At 56.4% G+C, this 15,802-nt stretch overlaps 1 protein-coding gene across 3 annotated transcripts in view; it reads right to left on the bottom strand.

Moving 5' to 3' along the window:
• Nucleotides 1-289: 289 nt before the first annotated feature.
• Nucleotides 290-15,802, bottom strand: part of GRM4 (glutamate metabotropic receptor 4) — a 36,474-nt gene continuing 20,961 nt past the window's right edge. For all 3 annotated transcript variants that reach the window (XM_021535982.3, XM_021535983.4, XM_085561187.1), the window contains exons 5-11: nt 14,693-14,847; nt 14,100-14,240; nt 10,718-10,918; nt 9,933-10,069; nt 8,590-9,525; nt 3,417-3,663; nt 290-1,084 (exon numbers count right to left, since the gene is read on the bottom strand). In XM_021535982.3, the coding sequence (XP_021391657.1) occupies nt 1,035-1,084; nt 3,417-3,663; nt 8,590-9,525; nt 9,933-10,069; nt 10,718-10,918; nt 14,100-14,240; nt 14,693-14,847 (1,867 nt within the window). In that variant the 3' untranslated portion in view covers nt 290-1,034. The remainder of the gene's footprint in view (nt 1,085-3,416; nt 3,664-8,589; nt 9,526-9,932; nt 10,070-10,717; nt 10,919-14,099; nt 14,241-14,692; nt 14,848-15,802) is intronic.

Here is a 15,802-nt window from a genome sequence, read left to right as displayed (position 1 = left end):
AAATCTCATTCCCTCCCCTCCATCCCCTCAGCCTCTGCCCACAGCTCGGGGAAGAGAAAAAAAGGAGGAATCAGCCCTTTCCACCCCAAAGCTGCCCCAGTGCCCCATGCCAGGGACGTGCCAAGCTCCCCTCTCCCCGTGCCATCCCCTCTCCCAGGCTGCAGCTGCCTGGAATCTCCAGCCTGCAGAGGAAGGACAGCAAGCCCTGAGCTCTCCCAGGAGGTCTGGCCACCCAAAACTTTCCCCTGCACACCTAAAACCAAGTCACCAAGAGACAGCAAACGCCGAGTGCAAAACCAGGGTCTTTTATTAGAAATCTCCTCGTATAAAAATGATCATGCTCTACACAGTCATCGAATAATTCATAAACATCCAGGCACTGAACTTTGTTTTTTTTTTGTGTGTGTTTTTGTTTTTTGACTGGTCAGTACATAAAGCAGACATATTTCAATCCATATGGTCATCACATACATTAAGGAACCACCTATAGAAATCAGCACTTTGAACACAGTCTAGGTTTTATTTTATTTTATTTTGCTGTCTGGTTTTTTTTTAAATGTAAATTTTAAGTATTTTTATTTATTTTTCCTTTTTGCAACATATAGAATTTGGTAGGATATGGGGTAGAGAGTGAAGAGGGACGGAGGAAGACAGGAACAAAAGAAAATGGAGGATTAAAAAAAAATAAAAAGAGAAAACAGAAGGTTCTGCACAACCACAAACAACCTCACAAACCCCAGAAAAAGGAAAATGTTTGGACTCTTATATTTTTACCTTTTTTTTTTTTTTTTTTTGCCAAAATACAGGGAAAAAAAAAAACAAAACAAAGACTTGGTGAAGTCCATGCCCTCTCGCCCGTGCTCCGTCCCTGCGCTGCGCCGTCCCTCCGTGGGAGCCATGCACCGCCACCGTGGGCGCTGGAAGAGTTTTAGTGTTTCTTTATGGATTTTTTTTTTTTTTTTTGCTGCTGTTGATGGCGTTTCCCCCCAGGATTCTGCCCTGGGGCGTGTCCCTCCTGCTCCCTGCTGCTGGGGCTAAATGGCGTGGTTGCTGTAGCTGACGTAGGTCTGCTTGGTGGCCAGCGCTGGAAGGAGACACAGAGCTCAGGTGGGTCACCAGCACAGGTCTCCTGCCTCCTGCCCCATCCCCCTGACCCGCCCATGGTGCCAGCAGGGATGTGGCAGGGATTGCTCAGGGCACTGCTGGCATGTGGGGTGCTGCCCTGAGCCCCACAGCAGCTGTGGGTGCTCCTGAAGGACGCAAAGAGAGTCCCACGAGTAGTGGGGATGTGGCCTCAAGGATCCCGTCCACTCCCCTCAGCAACATCCTACACGCAGAGCCAGAGGTGCTGCACCTTCCCAAAGCTCAGCCTGTCCCAGCCAGGGACAAATCCTGGGGTTCCAGGGGGTTTTGGGATCCCAGCTTGGTGTCCCACACTCCTGGCCACCATTCCATAGCAGCAGGGCACAAAATCAACCACGCTGGCTGTCCCCTCATCCAGCGGGTGCCACAGGGGACACAGCCCTGCTGCCACCCCCAGCTGCCCCTGCCCGCAGACACACCAGGAGAGGAGGCAGCGGTGGCTCCAAAGCCACCACACGTCCCAGGGTGGCACTGGGGGGGTACAGCAAAAGCCACGGAGCAATGAAGCCTCCCTCTCCCTGCTGTGCCACCGCCCTCGGTGGGGACAACGCTCTGCCGAGACCCCCACGAGCTCCCCGGTGCCAGGGGGTCAGCGGGCACAGGGACACGCTGCAGCCAAGGGCACGGGCAGCTGCTGGCACAGATGGCACAGCCTGGGACACCCTGAGCAGCACAAAGCTGTCCCCACAGGCAGGGGACACCAGCAGCTGGCAGAACCTTGCTGCAGGTTTCCAAACTGGTGTTCCCAGATAACAATTAGATAGAGCAGAAGGGATTGGAGCTGACAGAGCTATTTGTTAGCTGCGGTGTTTTCCTAGCTGATCTGCCCATATCAAAGCCCTGTGAATTATTTATTCCGTTGTTTATTTAAGGATACGTGACCCGGCGGTGACAGAGTGAAAAATGTCCCCTCGGTGCTGCGCTGACGTCCCCCAGCGCTGCCACCCTGCCTGTCCCCTCCTGGGCACCACGGGAGCTGCCAGCCCTGCTCACTGTGACTCCCGGCGTGTTGCATTGTGTTGGAACTCAAAATTTTTAGAGGTTCCAAGCCCTGGTCAGAAGCATTTGAGACCCTGGCAGGCAGCTGCAAACAGCTGTGATTTTGAGTTTGAGCCATGGAATGAGTTACCAACTTTGGAGGTGGAACAAGAAGTCACAAAAGTTTAGATATTAGAGTAGAAGTAGTCACAAAGTAGAGGGGAGAATTTTTTAGTGCTGTACAGGGGGGTTTTTACTTTGTACATGAGGGTCAGAAGTTTTAAGATGGAGGGATTTGGGCCTGCCCTGTCCTCCCTCTTTCTTCTTCTTTGCCTCCATGTTCTTGATGATGCTGGCACTTATGGATTGGTTTAGAATAAGAAAAGCACCATTTAATATAGGTAATAGGCATTGGGAAAAACTGTAACCATGTAACACGTAATGTACCATATAAAAGACAGCAGCAGCCCTGGGTGGGGAGAGAAGAAGCAGTCGGGGTCAGAGAGGATGTCAGGGTGTGTGTGTGCCTCTGCCTGAGCTGTGAGCAAACCACAGCAGCTAAAGAAGAAAATCTTTTAGATAACTTGCAATAAACTGCCTTGAGACCAACAACAGAGACTGCTGAGCCTTTCTTGGGAAGCTCGGGCTGGAGGAGAGACTTTTCCACCACATGGAGCCCCTGAACCAGGCCGGGGTTCTGACAGCACTGCACCTTGGACATGCCTTTCCCCATTCCCCAGGACCCCGTGACTCTGGTCAGATAACCCTGGACCCCTCCTTCCTACCCTGACAGGGCTGGTGGAGAGCCAAGGAGCCCTCCCTGTCCAAAAGCCCTACGAGGAACGTTTGAGGGAGTTGGGGTTGTTCAGCCTGGGGAAGAGGAGGCTCAGAGGTGACCTCATTGCTCTCTACAGCTCCTGAAGGGAGGTTTAGACAGGTGGGGTCGGTCTCTTCCACCAGGCAGCACTGACAGAACAGGAGGACACAGCCTCAGCTACATCAGGGAAGGTACAGGTTGGATATTAGGAAAAATAATAAAATACTGGAATTTTTTCCTAGGGAGGTGGTGGAATCACCATCTCTGGATATGTTTAAAAAAAGACTGGACTTGGCACTTGGTGCTATGGTCTGGTTGTGGTGTTGGGGCATAGGTTGGACTTGATGATGTTAGAGGTCTCTTCAACCTCATTATTCTGGGATTGTGTGACTCCTGCTGGAGTCAGGGATGTGCAGCTGAGCTCAGCCCTCCCCGTTCCCATGCATGACCCCAGAGGATCATGCGGGAGCCACCTCACCTTGTGTTTCCAGGTTCTCGCAGAGCTCCGACTTGGCCTCTCCGTTGGGGCGGAACCCTCCCTTCTGGGAGAACTTGTTGGACATGGTGGCCGCTGTCACCACCGCCTTGAGGCTCCGCTTGCGCTTGGGGACGTTCTGCTCCGGGTGGAAGAGGATGATGTACACCTTGGGCATGTAGAGCATGCCCAGGGACACCGAGGCACTCAGACTCACCGAGATGGTGAGCGTCGTGGTCTGGATGTACATCTGCAAGACACAAGGCCACCAGCTGAGAGCCCAAGCCCCTGTGGGATCCAAAAGGGAAAGGAGGAAACGGGGGAAAGATGGTGTGGGACTCAGATTCAGTCAAAAGAAGAAACGGAGAGTTTCTAGCCAGGCAAAAAGCCTAGGAAAGTGCTAAGAAAGAATGTAAATAATCCTTTATCTCTCTTGTTTTTCACATTGTTTATAGTTAAGTTCTATCACTGTGCGTCAAGCACTCTGCACCAATGCTGTGGGTTATTTTCACTTCAGAACCAATGGATTTGGTCCTCACAGAGCTCTGTATAAACGAGTGGGGTATTTTGAATAAAGAGGGGTTTTACTCTCACAGCCTTCTGAATCAGAGTTCTCTTCATTCCCGTCCTGCCTCGACAACAACAAGCTGGGGTTGAAGGAAAGGAGCTGGGGTTGGAGGAAAGGAGCTGGGGTTGAAGGAAAGGAGCTGGGGTTGGAGGAAAGGAGCTGGGTTCAATGAAAGGAGCTGGGGTTGGAGGAAAGGAGCTGGGGTTGGAGGAAAGGAGCTGGGGTTCAATGAAAGGAGCTGGGGTTGGAGGAAAGGAGCTGGGGTTCAATGAAAGGAGCTGGGGTTGGAGGAAAGGAGCTGGGGTTGGAGGAAGGGAGCTGGGGTTGGAGGAAAGGAGCTGGGGTTGGAGGAAAGGAGCTGGGGTTCAATGAAAGGAGCTGGGGTTGGAGGAAAGGAGCTGGGGTTGGAGGAAAGGAGCTGGGGTTCAATGAAAGGAGCTGGGGTTGGAGGAAAGGAGCTGGGGTTGAAGGAAGGGAGCTGGGGTTCAATGAAAGGAGCAGGGAGGCAGCGCTGCAATGTTGGCAGCGCTGGGTGGTCAAGGTGGGCTTTGACGCCCCACCAGCCTCAGGGCAGGAGCTGCAAGGCTGGTGCTGGGCCCAGCAAGGGCACCGATGCCAGGGCACACCCCACTGCCCCTCTCCCTTCAACAGGTAATTCCCATTCCCCAGCTGACTCCCCGGGCTCTTGTCATGTAAGTCACATATTACACACCGACGCTGCCTTTTTGCAGTCAAAACTAATTTCACGCTCACTGTCCAGGACTAACAGTGACAGATGTTTTCCAAAATGAAAGCCCATTAATCTGACTGTAGAATAATCCATTTTTCTACGGAGAGCAGTTGGCAGGCTCCTCTCAAGCCGGGGCATCTGAAGCAGGTGGCAACTGGAAGCAGAGACCCCCTCCTCCTGCCCATCCCACCTCTCGGGGAGGCCAGGAGGACAAGTCCCTGATCCATGGGCATCCCTGCTCTGCCAGCATCTGGCTCCTTCCTCTCCAGCATCCCCTTCTCCACCAGGCAGTTCTGAGGCTCTGGGTCTCCAGATGCCTTTGCACACACATGCGTGCAGGTCACCCACGAGGCAATTCCTGAACTTCACCTGATTCCATGTGCAGGGGTTCCCCTGCAGGTGGTTCACAGGTGGGATCTCACACCCTCTGAGGAGGCAGCACCTGGAGGAGCCAGGGAAGCCTGGGGGCTGCAGCTGCAGGCAGAGCAGGGGTCCCCATGTGCCCAGGGCACACATTTCACCTGAGGGTTTCTGAAGTGAAAAGGTGCTGGAGAGCACACGTGAGACAGAGGCTCCCTAAAGTGAGAGCTGGTGGGACACAGCTGCTCCAGGAACCCCCCAGGAACCCCCCAGGTCCCACCTGTGACCCCACAAACCCGAACAGCACCTGGCCCAGAGCCTTCCAGCTCAGCCCCAGAGGGAAAATGCCACCAAGCTGGTTCTGAGTCAACTGAAAAACTTTGGTTTGTCCCCAGAATAAAACCTCCTGCTGTCACACACGCCGGGTTGTTTGTTCCACCTTCTCTCTCTAGGCAGTTTTTGGAAATAAAAATGTCATTTCATCAAGTAAAGTCAAAACACATCTCCGTGCCAGAATATGTATGGGTTTTTTATTACTTCCTTTTTTTTTTTAACCCACTCCAACTCTCCAAACTCTGCCACGGGTGTCCTGGACTGGCCAGGAATGAGGGAAACACTGAGACCCCAACTCCAGGCACCCCAAGGTGAGCTGAACTGAGGTGAGCTGAGGTGAGCCGAGCCGAGCCGAGCCGAGCCGAGCCGAGCCGAGCCGAGCTCAGACATCTCCATGCGTGCTCCCCCCTCGCTCCTGGGCCAGTTCTCCCAGTGCTGCTGGGCACCCCCCTGTGCTGAGACCCCGCTGGCCCCAGCCCCATCTCCCCACCCCGTCTCTGCCTCCTGCAGCACTTTTGGGGTCTCACAGGGCCACTGTGGCAATTTCCCCCCACCAGGCATTTGCAGGAAGCGTTTTCCTGCCCGCTCCAGCCTCCGCAGCCGCAGCCAGCCCCTCAGCAGCTCCGACAGGAATATTTTTAGCCTGGAGCCTCCGCACAGCCGCGCAGCTCTGCTCAGTTAACCTTTTGCCACTGCAAAAAAAATGACCATTTCTCACAGTTTTACTTCCCACTCTCTTAATTGGCTTCCAGCCCAGGACCCCGCTTTGCCCCTCCGCTAACGACGCCGGAGCTGCCTGCGGAGCCCTGGGAGGTGTGAGCTGCGCTCATTGAGCAACTTCCAGCTCAAAGTGGGCTGCATCAAAGAGCACAGGCAGCCCTGGCTCCGGGCGATGGTGCTGAGGGACAGCATAACCCAAAATGACCCCACAGCAGCCCCCAGACCCCGCGCTGTGCTCAGCTCAGTCCTGCCCCAGGGAGCAGCCCGGGCTCGAGGCACAGCCCAGGCTCGTGCCTGTCCCACAGCAAATCTCTGCATTAATGGGAATTTCAACTAAATCCACGCCTGGCCCCACTACGAGGGGTTTTGCACCCTGGTGGGTGCTGGGGAAGGGCAAACCTGCTCAGCACTCCGAGCACCACTGGACAGTCCCTCTCACTCCTTCCCTTCTCGCTTTTCCCTGGCTAGAAGCAAATGTGATAAACAGGGAAGCAGACAATGACTCCACTGTTCCGCCGCCACCTTATCAGCGCAGGAAATTGTCTCTTTTTCAGATGCTCTGTTATTCTATTTCTGTAATCCGCCGGGATCGGCGGGGATGAGAGGTTCTTTTCACAAAAGGCTTGGGGGACTTGTTACAGTAACGTGCCACCTCCATGCAAAGCTGTGGGCACGAGGCAAAGCAAATAGAAGTAAAACTGGGGATTGTAATCCAACTCCTCCACACCGCGAGGAAGCAGCCCTGCAGCCTCAGCTGGGCTCGGGGCAGGAGTGCCAGGGGGTCACGGATGCGGGTTTGCCCCGTGGCATCCTCAGAACTTCAGCCACGAGGGAACAGCCCAGACAGTCCTGGAGTTCCCAAGGGTGCAGACACTCCACGGAGCCCAGGAGCCCGTCAGTCCCAGCACAGTGGGGTGTGAAGGGGATGGGATCCCTGCCCACGGTGAGCTGGGGGTGCCCATGTGGGCGATGCCAATGCCAGTGCCCCCAGCTGTCCCCAAGGACACGCTCAGAGCCACCCCCTCCGTGCAGGCTGTGCAACAGCTCCTTTCCCACCTTCTTCTCCCCAGGAGTGCAACTAAAGCACCGAGGGAGCCCAAATCATCTGCTGCTCCCTCCAGCCTCACTTCAGCACGTCCATCATCCCTCCGCTGTGGCCCAGGGACACTCCGAGCTCATTCCCACAGCCTGGAGACACTCCGAGCTCATCCCCACATGGGCAGAGCAGAACTCCAAGCTGGCATCCCAAAGCCCCTCGAGGGCTGGCTCAGCAGGCTGGAGGCAGGGCCGGGCTGTGAGACAGAGCTCCGCGTCCGAGGGGAGTTGGGAACATCACTTTTTCCGCCTCTAATCAGCTTGTTAGCAGCCTAATAACAGAGCAGGCCTGTGCATTACAAACCCCAACGAGAGGCACAGCCTATTGTGGAGCTGCTGCCTGACAGGCAGCGTTCAGCAGCCCTAAATTATCCCGTGACAAGCTGCAGTGAAGAGGTGAGCAACCTTGCGCATAATCTACAATCATTATCATTTCCATCTTTATTACCCACAGTATGCCAAGCACATTAAGGAGGCTTTCAGGGAGCTTTTGTTTTGCAATAATTTCTTTAAAAACCTGCTTTCTTGTTAGTATCTCCCTGCCATCTCATCAAAATGGAAATGCTGCAAAAGGCTCCATTTATTTCCCCTAATTCTCCTTCACACTTCCAGCCAGAGAAGGCCTGGTGGGACCTTCTGGTTGAGCCAAGGTCAGAAGTGGCTGTGCAGACTCGGCCTCCTCGAGGGATGGATGCTCTGAGAAGAGATGCTCCAGGACACAACAAACCCAGGTGACCACAGCAAAACCTCCCTCAGCAAACCTTTGCAACAGGCGTGTCCTAAAGCCACGGTGTCAGCAGCAGGGGGACACACTCGGGGGATCAGAGAGGGATCCGGGTGCTGGGACACCCCAGGGATTTCCAGGGAACAGCAGCTCCAAGGTTTGTTCATCAGAGCAGCGCCGGGCTGGCAGGCAGGAGATGTTTGCGTTTGACAGAAACACGATGATTCCTGTTTTGGCTGGCAGGCAAAGGGATTTGGGTCTCATTCATGAGATTTTTATTCTTTGTTCTTAATCCCTCGCACTTGAGCACGGAGCCTCATCCAGGCTGGCCTCGGTCCCATGGGAACTCAGCACTGGGAACAGGGGCCAGCTGGGCAGCACCGGGTCCCTTTCCGTGCAGAAATTGTGCCCATGACAGCCAGGACCTGCCCCAGGGGCTCTTCCACCCCCAGCCCACACAGCAGCAGCCGTGCTGCCCACTGCCCCCACCCACGAGGGGCAGCGGGGCCAACGGAGCACGGAGAACTTCCCACCCTAATTCCCAAGCTGGCCAAGCTGCAGGGAAGGTCTCCTCTTGCTCAAGACACCACAGCCTCTCCCAGCCCCGCAAACCGACACCAGCCGGGCCTCTCCCTTCCTCCCTTACCTTTTCCGCCGACTGCGACGTCCCAAAAAATATCGGGATGAAGGCTAACCACACGATGCAAGTCGTGTACATGGTGAACCCAATGGGCTTGGCTTCGTTAAAGGTCTCCGGGACCCCGCGGGTCTTAATGGCGTACACAGTGCAGGTGACCATGAGGAGCATGCTGTACCCGAGCAAACAGATGAGGGACAGGTCCGAAATGTCACATTTGAGGATGCCCCGGGCAAAGTGGGGGTTTGTAGTCCGCTGGTCCTCGTAGTCAATGACAGAGTGGGACGGGTCCACGATGAACCAGATGCAGACGCCGACGAGCTGCAGGGAGATGAGGCTGAAGGTGATGACCAGCTGCGACGCGGGGCTGATGAAGCGCGGGGCGCTCACCGACTTCTTGCCCTGCTCGAAGATGCGGTAGATGCGGTTGGTCTTGGTGAGCAGCGCGGCGTAGCTGATGCTCATGCCCAGCCCCAGGAAGATGCGCCGCAGGGAGCAGGTGCTGAGGTCGGGCTCGGCGATCATCAGGAAGGTGGTGGCGTAGCAGAGGAAGATGCCCGTGAGCAGCACGTAGCTGAGCTCCCGCCCCGACGCCTTGACGATGGGCGTGTCGTTGTAGCGCACGAAGGTGATCACCACGAACAGGGTGGCGATGATGCCCACGATGGCGATGAACACGGGCACCACGGCCCAGGGCGAGCTCCACTCCAGCTTGATGATGGGGATGGGCGTGCAGCTGGTGTGGTTCTCGTTGGGCCGCTCGTTGAAGTGGCAGCGCTTGCAGTGGAACTCATCCAGCTGGTACTGGTAGCCGTCGCAGCGCTCGCAGTGCCAGCAGCAGGGGATGCCCTTCACCAGCTTCTTCCTCTCGCCCGGCTTGCAGGGCAGGCTGCAGATGGAGCTGGGCTGCTGGCTCCCGCCCCCCGGCCACAGCATGTTCTCCACCTGCGGGGCAGATGGCACCAGCCCTGCTGAGGGCACAGCGGGCACCTGCCAGGCACACCTGGGCACGGGGGATGCCCTGCCCTGCTTGGATCTGGACCCTCAGCCCGTCAGCACATCCCACCCCAGCCCAGCCTGGCGTGGGTGAAGCTCTCCATTGGCCTTTTGGGAAGATTCAACAACAGGAACCCAAAATGAAGCCCTCCTTCCCCGAAGAAGCCCCATCTGCTGTGGGCTGGCTCCTCTCTCCTGTCCCATAGCCAGAGTCCCCAGGGTGTGGGCACACGAGCTGAAGCACCTGGGGGACACCTTCCCCTCTGCCCCCACCACCTTTGGCTGGCTGGCTTTGCCCCCAGGGCCTCCCAGACTCTTCGTGGTGGGAAGAGAAACCTGCAGGACCTTCCCCTTACCTTGAGGTGCAGGTGGTCAGTCCACTGCCCGATGACTTTGTACTCAGGGGTGGAGTTCCTGATCTGGTACTGGTAGATGTCGTAACGCCCCGGAGCATCTCCGTTCTCATTGAACGTCACAGGGGTCCCGGCAATGCCTGTGGGAAAGGGGGGGCTCAGCACCCACAGCACCCCCAGCACCCCCCACCCTGCTGCTGGGCTCTGCCTTGGTGCTCCCCCCTCGCTGCTTCTAAGAAAGGGGGGAAAGCAGCTTTAAAAGCTAAATCAAGTGAATTCTGGAGATAAAATGAAAGGGAGGAAGAGAAGAATCAAGCGAGAGGGGAAAATAAATAAAAGAGACACTGTGGAGGAGATCAGAGGGTAGAGATAAATAGAAATAATAAGGGGACCAGACAGAAAATGTTTATTAAGGAGAAAGGGCAGAGGAAAGGATGCGCTTCCAGAGATCTGAGACAGACAAGGGCAGAGCAGCGGGAGGCAGTGGGAGCTCTGCCAGCTGGGAGGGAGGAGCTGGCAGGGGGAGAGGATGGGCAGGACAGCAGGTGAGGGCAGGGTGAGGGCAGAATGGCAGAACTGCTGCCGGATTTAAGCTCCAAACGCTCTCAGGAGATGTGGAAGCTCAGACCTGCTGATGTGCTGCCCTCCCTGCACGCTGCATCCGCAGTGCAGCAGCTGCCAAATGGTACCACAAACAAACTGTGGGTGCTGCTGGGTGACCCACAGTGGGACAAGCAGAGATGCAGGTCCCAGGGCCGCTCCTGCCACCGCCCCAGGGCGCAGCACACCTGAGAAGTTGACGCTGCGGATGTACTTGAGCAGCTCCACGCCGTCCACTGGGTCCATGCTGGGGCACAGCCCCACCTTGCCGGGGCACAGGTTCTTGTGCATGTTGTGCAGGGCGTGTCCCATGGCGTAGACGGCGTCGATGACGAACTGCACCTTCCCCTCCTGCTCGTACGAGGAGTCCTGGCCAATCCTCTCCCGGTCTGCGGGGACAGGGAAAGGAGGTTCCACCTCCTGTGCCCCAGCCATGCCCCCCAGGATGTGTCTGCTGCACCCAAACCCTTGCCAACGAGCCCACCCTGGACTGGAGCTCCCAAACCTGCACACCCAGGGGACACGCAGCCAAGGAACATTCCCTGGGGAATACCCAGCCAACCTCCTCCTTGGGAGGTTCTGAAAATGTGGGTGCTGCACCCTGCTGTGCTTGCAAGAGCCCTCGGGATGTCACGTCCCCGTGCCATGGGACAGCCCTGAGCCCCGAACAGGATGAAGGCTGGGCTGTGACCAACACCCCACCCTCACCCCTGCAGGTTTCATCCCTCCTTCATCTCCCAGGAGTTTCCTCCAGCAGTGTCAAGGACTGCCCAGGAAGCATCCATCACTGCCTGCCTGTCCCCCATCTCACTCCCAAAGCCTCTTGTCACCCCACTCCCCTTGTCACCCCTTGCCTTGCTGACCCCACAGCCTCTCCACTGGCAGGATCCTGCAAGGACCTGGCAATTACCAGTGACAGCTGCCTTCCCCGTCATAACCGCCCTTAATGGGCCCACAGACATGTTAATCACTTAGCAGAAGACACCGATTAACGCAGCACGCTGTTAATTACAGCCAAGAGAGCATCTCCCAAGGGGCACCACGGCTCTGGAGAGCTCCGGCCTCTGCCCCTCCATGCCTCCAGTGGGAAGGAGGGATTGTCAGGGAGCCGAGGGCACGAAAGCCACACCAGGGTGCCCAAAATTAACTCCAGCTCCACCACGACCCGCCCTGATGCGAGGTGGCATTCACGGGGAATGCAAAGGACCAAGCACCAGGTGCTGACCCCTTCTTTCCCTGCTCTGGGGAGTGGGATGAAGATGAAGCTCCAGCCCCGTGAGCCGTGCCGGAGGTCCCCATGCCAGGACCTGTGCCACTGACATGACACTAAAGCGAGCTGATAGCGAACTGACCGACAGGAAAAGATGATATCGGGGAGGTGAATTCATAGCCCATCCTTCAGAGTTATAAAAACGCTTTTGGAATGTGGAGATTACTCATGCAAAGCCCGGCAGGTGATCCCTCCTTCCACATTATTGACAGGAGCCATTAATCTTCTCCCTCAACTTCAGGCCCTTCCCCATATTCATCTCCCAAGGCGCAGACAGGCCACTCTGTCTTGTCAAGATAATTACCCATTAAAAGAAGAGCTGTAATAGACTGTCCAGGGAGCTGAGCCCATGGGGATGCCACAGCCCTGCCACCATCCAAACTCTGTCCTGCCCAGGGCACACACAGGGCCCGGGGCTGGTCCCTTACAGCTCCTCAGCTTCCCTCGGTCACCTCATCCCAAAATCCAACCCGCCGCAATAGCACAGGCTGTGGAGGCTGCCTCTTCATCCCTGTGCCAAGGCTGAGCAGTGCAGATAAGGAGACATCCCTGGGGCTGTCCCTCTGTCTCTCAGCACCTTGCCCCCGGCCCCAGCTGCTTTTTTCCAGACAGGAATTAGGTCGGGAATTAGGCCGGTGCACACAGGGGCAATGTGGAGCAGACAGCCGAGGCTCGTTCCCAACCTGGAGACAATAAATCTCTGCCAAGCTCCAATAGATGAGGGCCACGGAAGGGAGGTGACCTGCTGATTATAATAGCAGGGTCGTGCATCGTTCTACAGGGCTGGTAATTAATTTTCAAGAGCGTGACGAGGCTCGGCGGCCCCCTCGGAGGAGGGACGCGGCTCTTCCCCAGCGGCGGATGAGACGGGATTAGAATCAATTCCCAGCACACCACTGGTCCTGCCTTTTGGCAGGAGTTAATCAAAATCACTCCCAGCACATCTGTCTAGGAGTGATTTTGAGTGGTTTGGAGAATCTCCAAATTTTGTGGGTGCTGGCGGCAGCACCCAGAGCCTCTTGCCGTGTTTTTGAGCCCATCCAGGAGCAGGGACTGTCCCTCCTGGTGGGAGGCTTGTGGCAAATATGTGATGGGTGTTAGGGCTGGTCTCAGGGGTAACACAGGCAGCTGCCATCAGGAGTTCCATCAGCTCAGCCCTCACCTTTCTCCCAGCCCTCCCATCCAGGAGCTGTCTGGTTCAGAGTGGGATCCTTTGGTTTGGTTTTTAGGGTGGAATAAACTAGCCAAGCTGGCATTTCTTGGCCACGTTGGGCTCTGCCCAAACCTGAGGGAAACAGCCCCAAACTGGGAATTTGCATCAGCCCTGCAAGGCAGGATCTCATGGATCTGCAGGGGCAGGTGATTTGCTTCAGCAGGCGTTAGTTCCCCGCTCTATCTGCCAAGCAATCACTCGGGAGATGGTTTATTTGCTGACAAATTCCAATGATTTACAGACAGCTCCTAGGACATTTGCCACATCGTAGTTTCAGCTGTTTGCACTGACACCTTGGCCCTGAAATATCACCTGTTTAAAAGCTGCATCACGGTGGAGATGAGGAGATCAGCACTCGCAGGGCCTGCTCATGCATCTCCTGGTGCCGAGGGTTCCGTGATGCTCTGGAGAAGGATGAGGAGCTCTTGGCTACCCAAGGCCATGGCCACAGGCCAGTTTTCTGGCTTGCTCAGCTCCCACCCACCCAGCTCACCAGATGAACCCCTGGGAGAATGAATGCCTGCAAGGACCAGGATGTGGAAGCACCATCTCACTCATCCTCAGCGGTTAAAGCAGGGGGAAAACAAAACCAAACAAAACTTTCACCATCCAACTTCGCAGGCACAGCCAGGCCCCTCTGCCTGACACAACAGCTTCCAAAGACACCCCTCCCAAGGGGACGAAGGGACGCGCCAATGTCCCCGAGTCCTGCCACGCCGCAGCCCGCGAGCCACGCCGCCGTCATCTGTCTTCAGCCGGTGCCAGGCAGGCAGCAAATCTCTCCCATCTCTCAGTAAACATGTCACCTCCCCGAGCCTCCAAGCATCACCTGACAGCAGCGCTGTCAGCAAGACAGATCCCCGGCTGCCTTGTTTACTGCACCGGTCCCTAAAGCCTCTTTTGGCTGGAAATGACTCAAAATGTGCAGCGGGGCTCGGGGAAGGAGCTGGGAGCCTGGAATGAGGATCCCCAGGAGGATGGAGGAAAAGCTCCATGCTCACAAGCATGGAGATTGTGGTTCTCACAAGCAGAACCACACCCCCGCCACGAGCTGCCCCCCTCCCACAGCAGCCCCCCGAGCTCTTACTGGTGCATTTCTTGATGCTGCTGCCCTTCCTGAGCGCGTGCCGGCTCAGCTTGCAGTGGAAGTTCTCCTCCCAGAACTCGGCAAACCAGATGTTCCTGCGGTTGTTGTCCAGGGTCCTGCTGGAGAAGTAGCGGTCGAAACCTGCCCGGGGAGAAAGCGGATGGAGGGGATAAATCCCGAGGATGCATCACTCATTCCCAAGTTCCCCAGGCAGAGGGGAAGGGAGCTGTTGTGAGCGATGGGGACACACCGGAGTACGGTGGGATTGTGCCTAAAGTGTCACCTGTGCAGAGACACGAGTGGAAAATCCACTCAGGGAAGATCCTCTGCACAGCAGAGACTTTCTGGGACTCGGAGAGGAACAGGAAACACCTCTCTAGGTACATTGGTGATAGAGGGCGAGCAGGGAAAACACGGCACGTGGAAAATAAGGAGGTGATTGGTGGGCAAATCAGGAGGTCTTTAAAGTCCCTTCCAAACCAAATGATGGTTTTTGGTGGTTTTCGGAAATTATGAACTCCACGGTGGTGTCACAGCCAAAACCTGCAGTTAAGGAGGGCAATCTCAGGGGTCACATGGAGCACAGCCCATACCTCTGACCGAGACCCGCTTGGGCAGGATGGTGACAGAGCCCTCGGCCACCTCCTCCAGGTGCAGGACCGGGGCAATTTTGGAGCCCCAGCTGTCCGAGCCCATCCAGATGAAGTGCCCCGTCTGGTTCGCCCTCTTGGCCGCCTCCAGCACCCTTCTGTGGAAAGAAGCAGCAGAGGCTGGGCCACCAACTCCTTGTCTGGCCCCAGGGCAGTGGGGACGCTGGCACAGTGCTGGTGGCATCTGCTCCAGGCACAAGTTTAGCACCGGGCACAACCCGGTGCACACAGACACACAAAATCCAGCGGTGCCACTCAGCTCCTGCACCCTCTGTCCTCCCAGCCTGGGCACACAGGCTGCTTCTCCCACTTCATTTGCATATTTGCTGACTGGTAATTGAATTTCCCCTTAATTACCCAACATTAAGAAAGAAAAAAAAATTAAAATCAGGTTATGCCACAGCAGGCAGGCGAAGCAGCAGCATGGAGAGTGCATGCTCCAGCATGGCCAGCCGCAGGAGCTAAACTGGGCTCTGCTGTGCTAAACTGGGCTATGCTGGGTTAAACTGGGCTGTGCTGGGTTAAACTGGGCTCTGCTGGCTCAACTGGGCAGCAGAGCAGCAGCTGGGAGTGGAGATGCCATCGGTCCTGCTGAGCATCCCTCCTGGTGCCAGACACTCAGACGTGTCTGCACACTCCTCCAGTGCCAGCCAGGCCAGAAAGTCGGTGGGAGGATGGGAGCAGAGCATTCCTGACCCTGTGGGCTCTGTCTCCCGGGGCTCCCTGTCCCCCCGGGGGCTCCTGGGGGTCCCCAGCCATGTGGGAGCGGGGCCCATGGCAGCTCCATCTCCCCGTGCAGAGCCAAGGCAGGTTGTGAGTCAGCCCCCGCGTCGGAGCGGATCATTTCAAGTCCAGATGGTGTTTGAAATGTGTAATAAGGAAAAAAAACCCCATAGAGATCCAGCAGAGTGCAGACGAGATGGGAAGAGGCAGGCGTGCAGAGGGAGCCGTGCAGGCTGCTCCAAGCTCACCCCAGGCTGCCCTGGGCTCATCCCTCCCCAGGACAGTCACAGCCCGTGTCACACTCTGTGACAGCAGCACCTCCAGCTGCCC

This window comes from Lonchura striata, chromosome 26 (genome assembly GCF_050655825.1).
Source record: "Lonchura striata isolate lonStrDom1 chromosome 26, ASM5065582v1, whole genome shotgun sequence".
Classification (NCBI taxonomy): Eukaryota; Metazoa; Chordata; class Aves; order Passeriformes; family Estrildidae; genus Lonchura; species Lonchura striata.
This window is presented reverse-complemented; position numbering and strand designations above follow the sequence as displayed.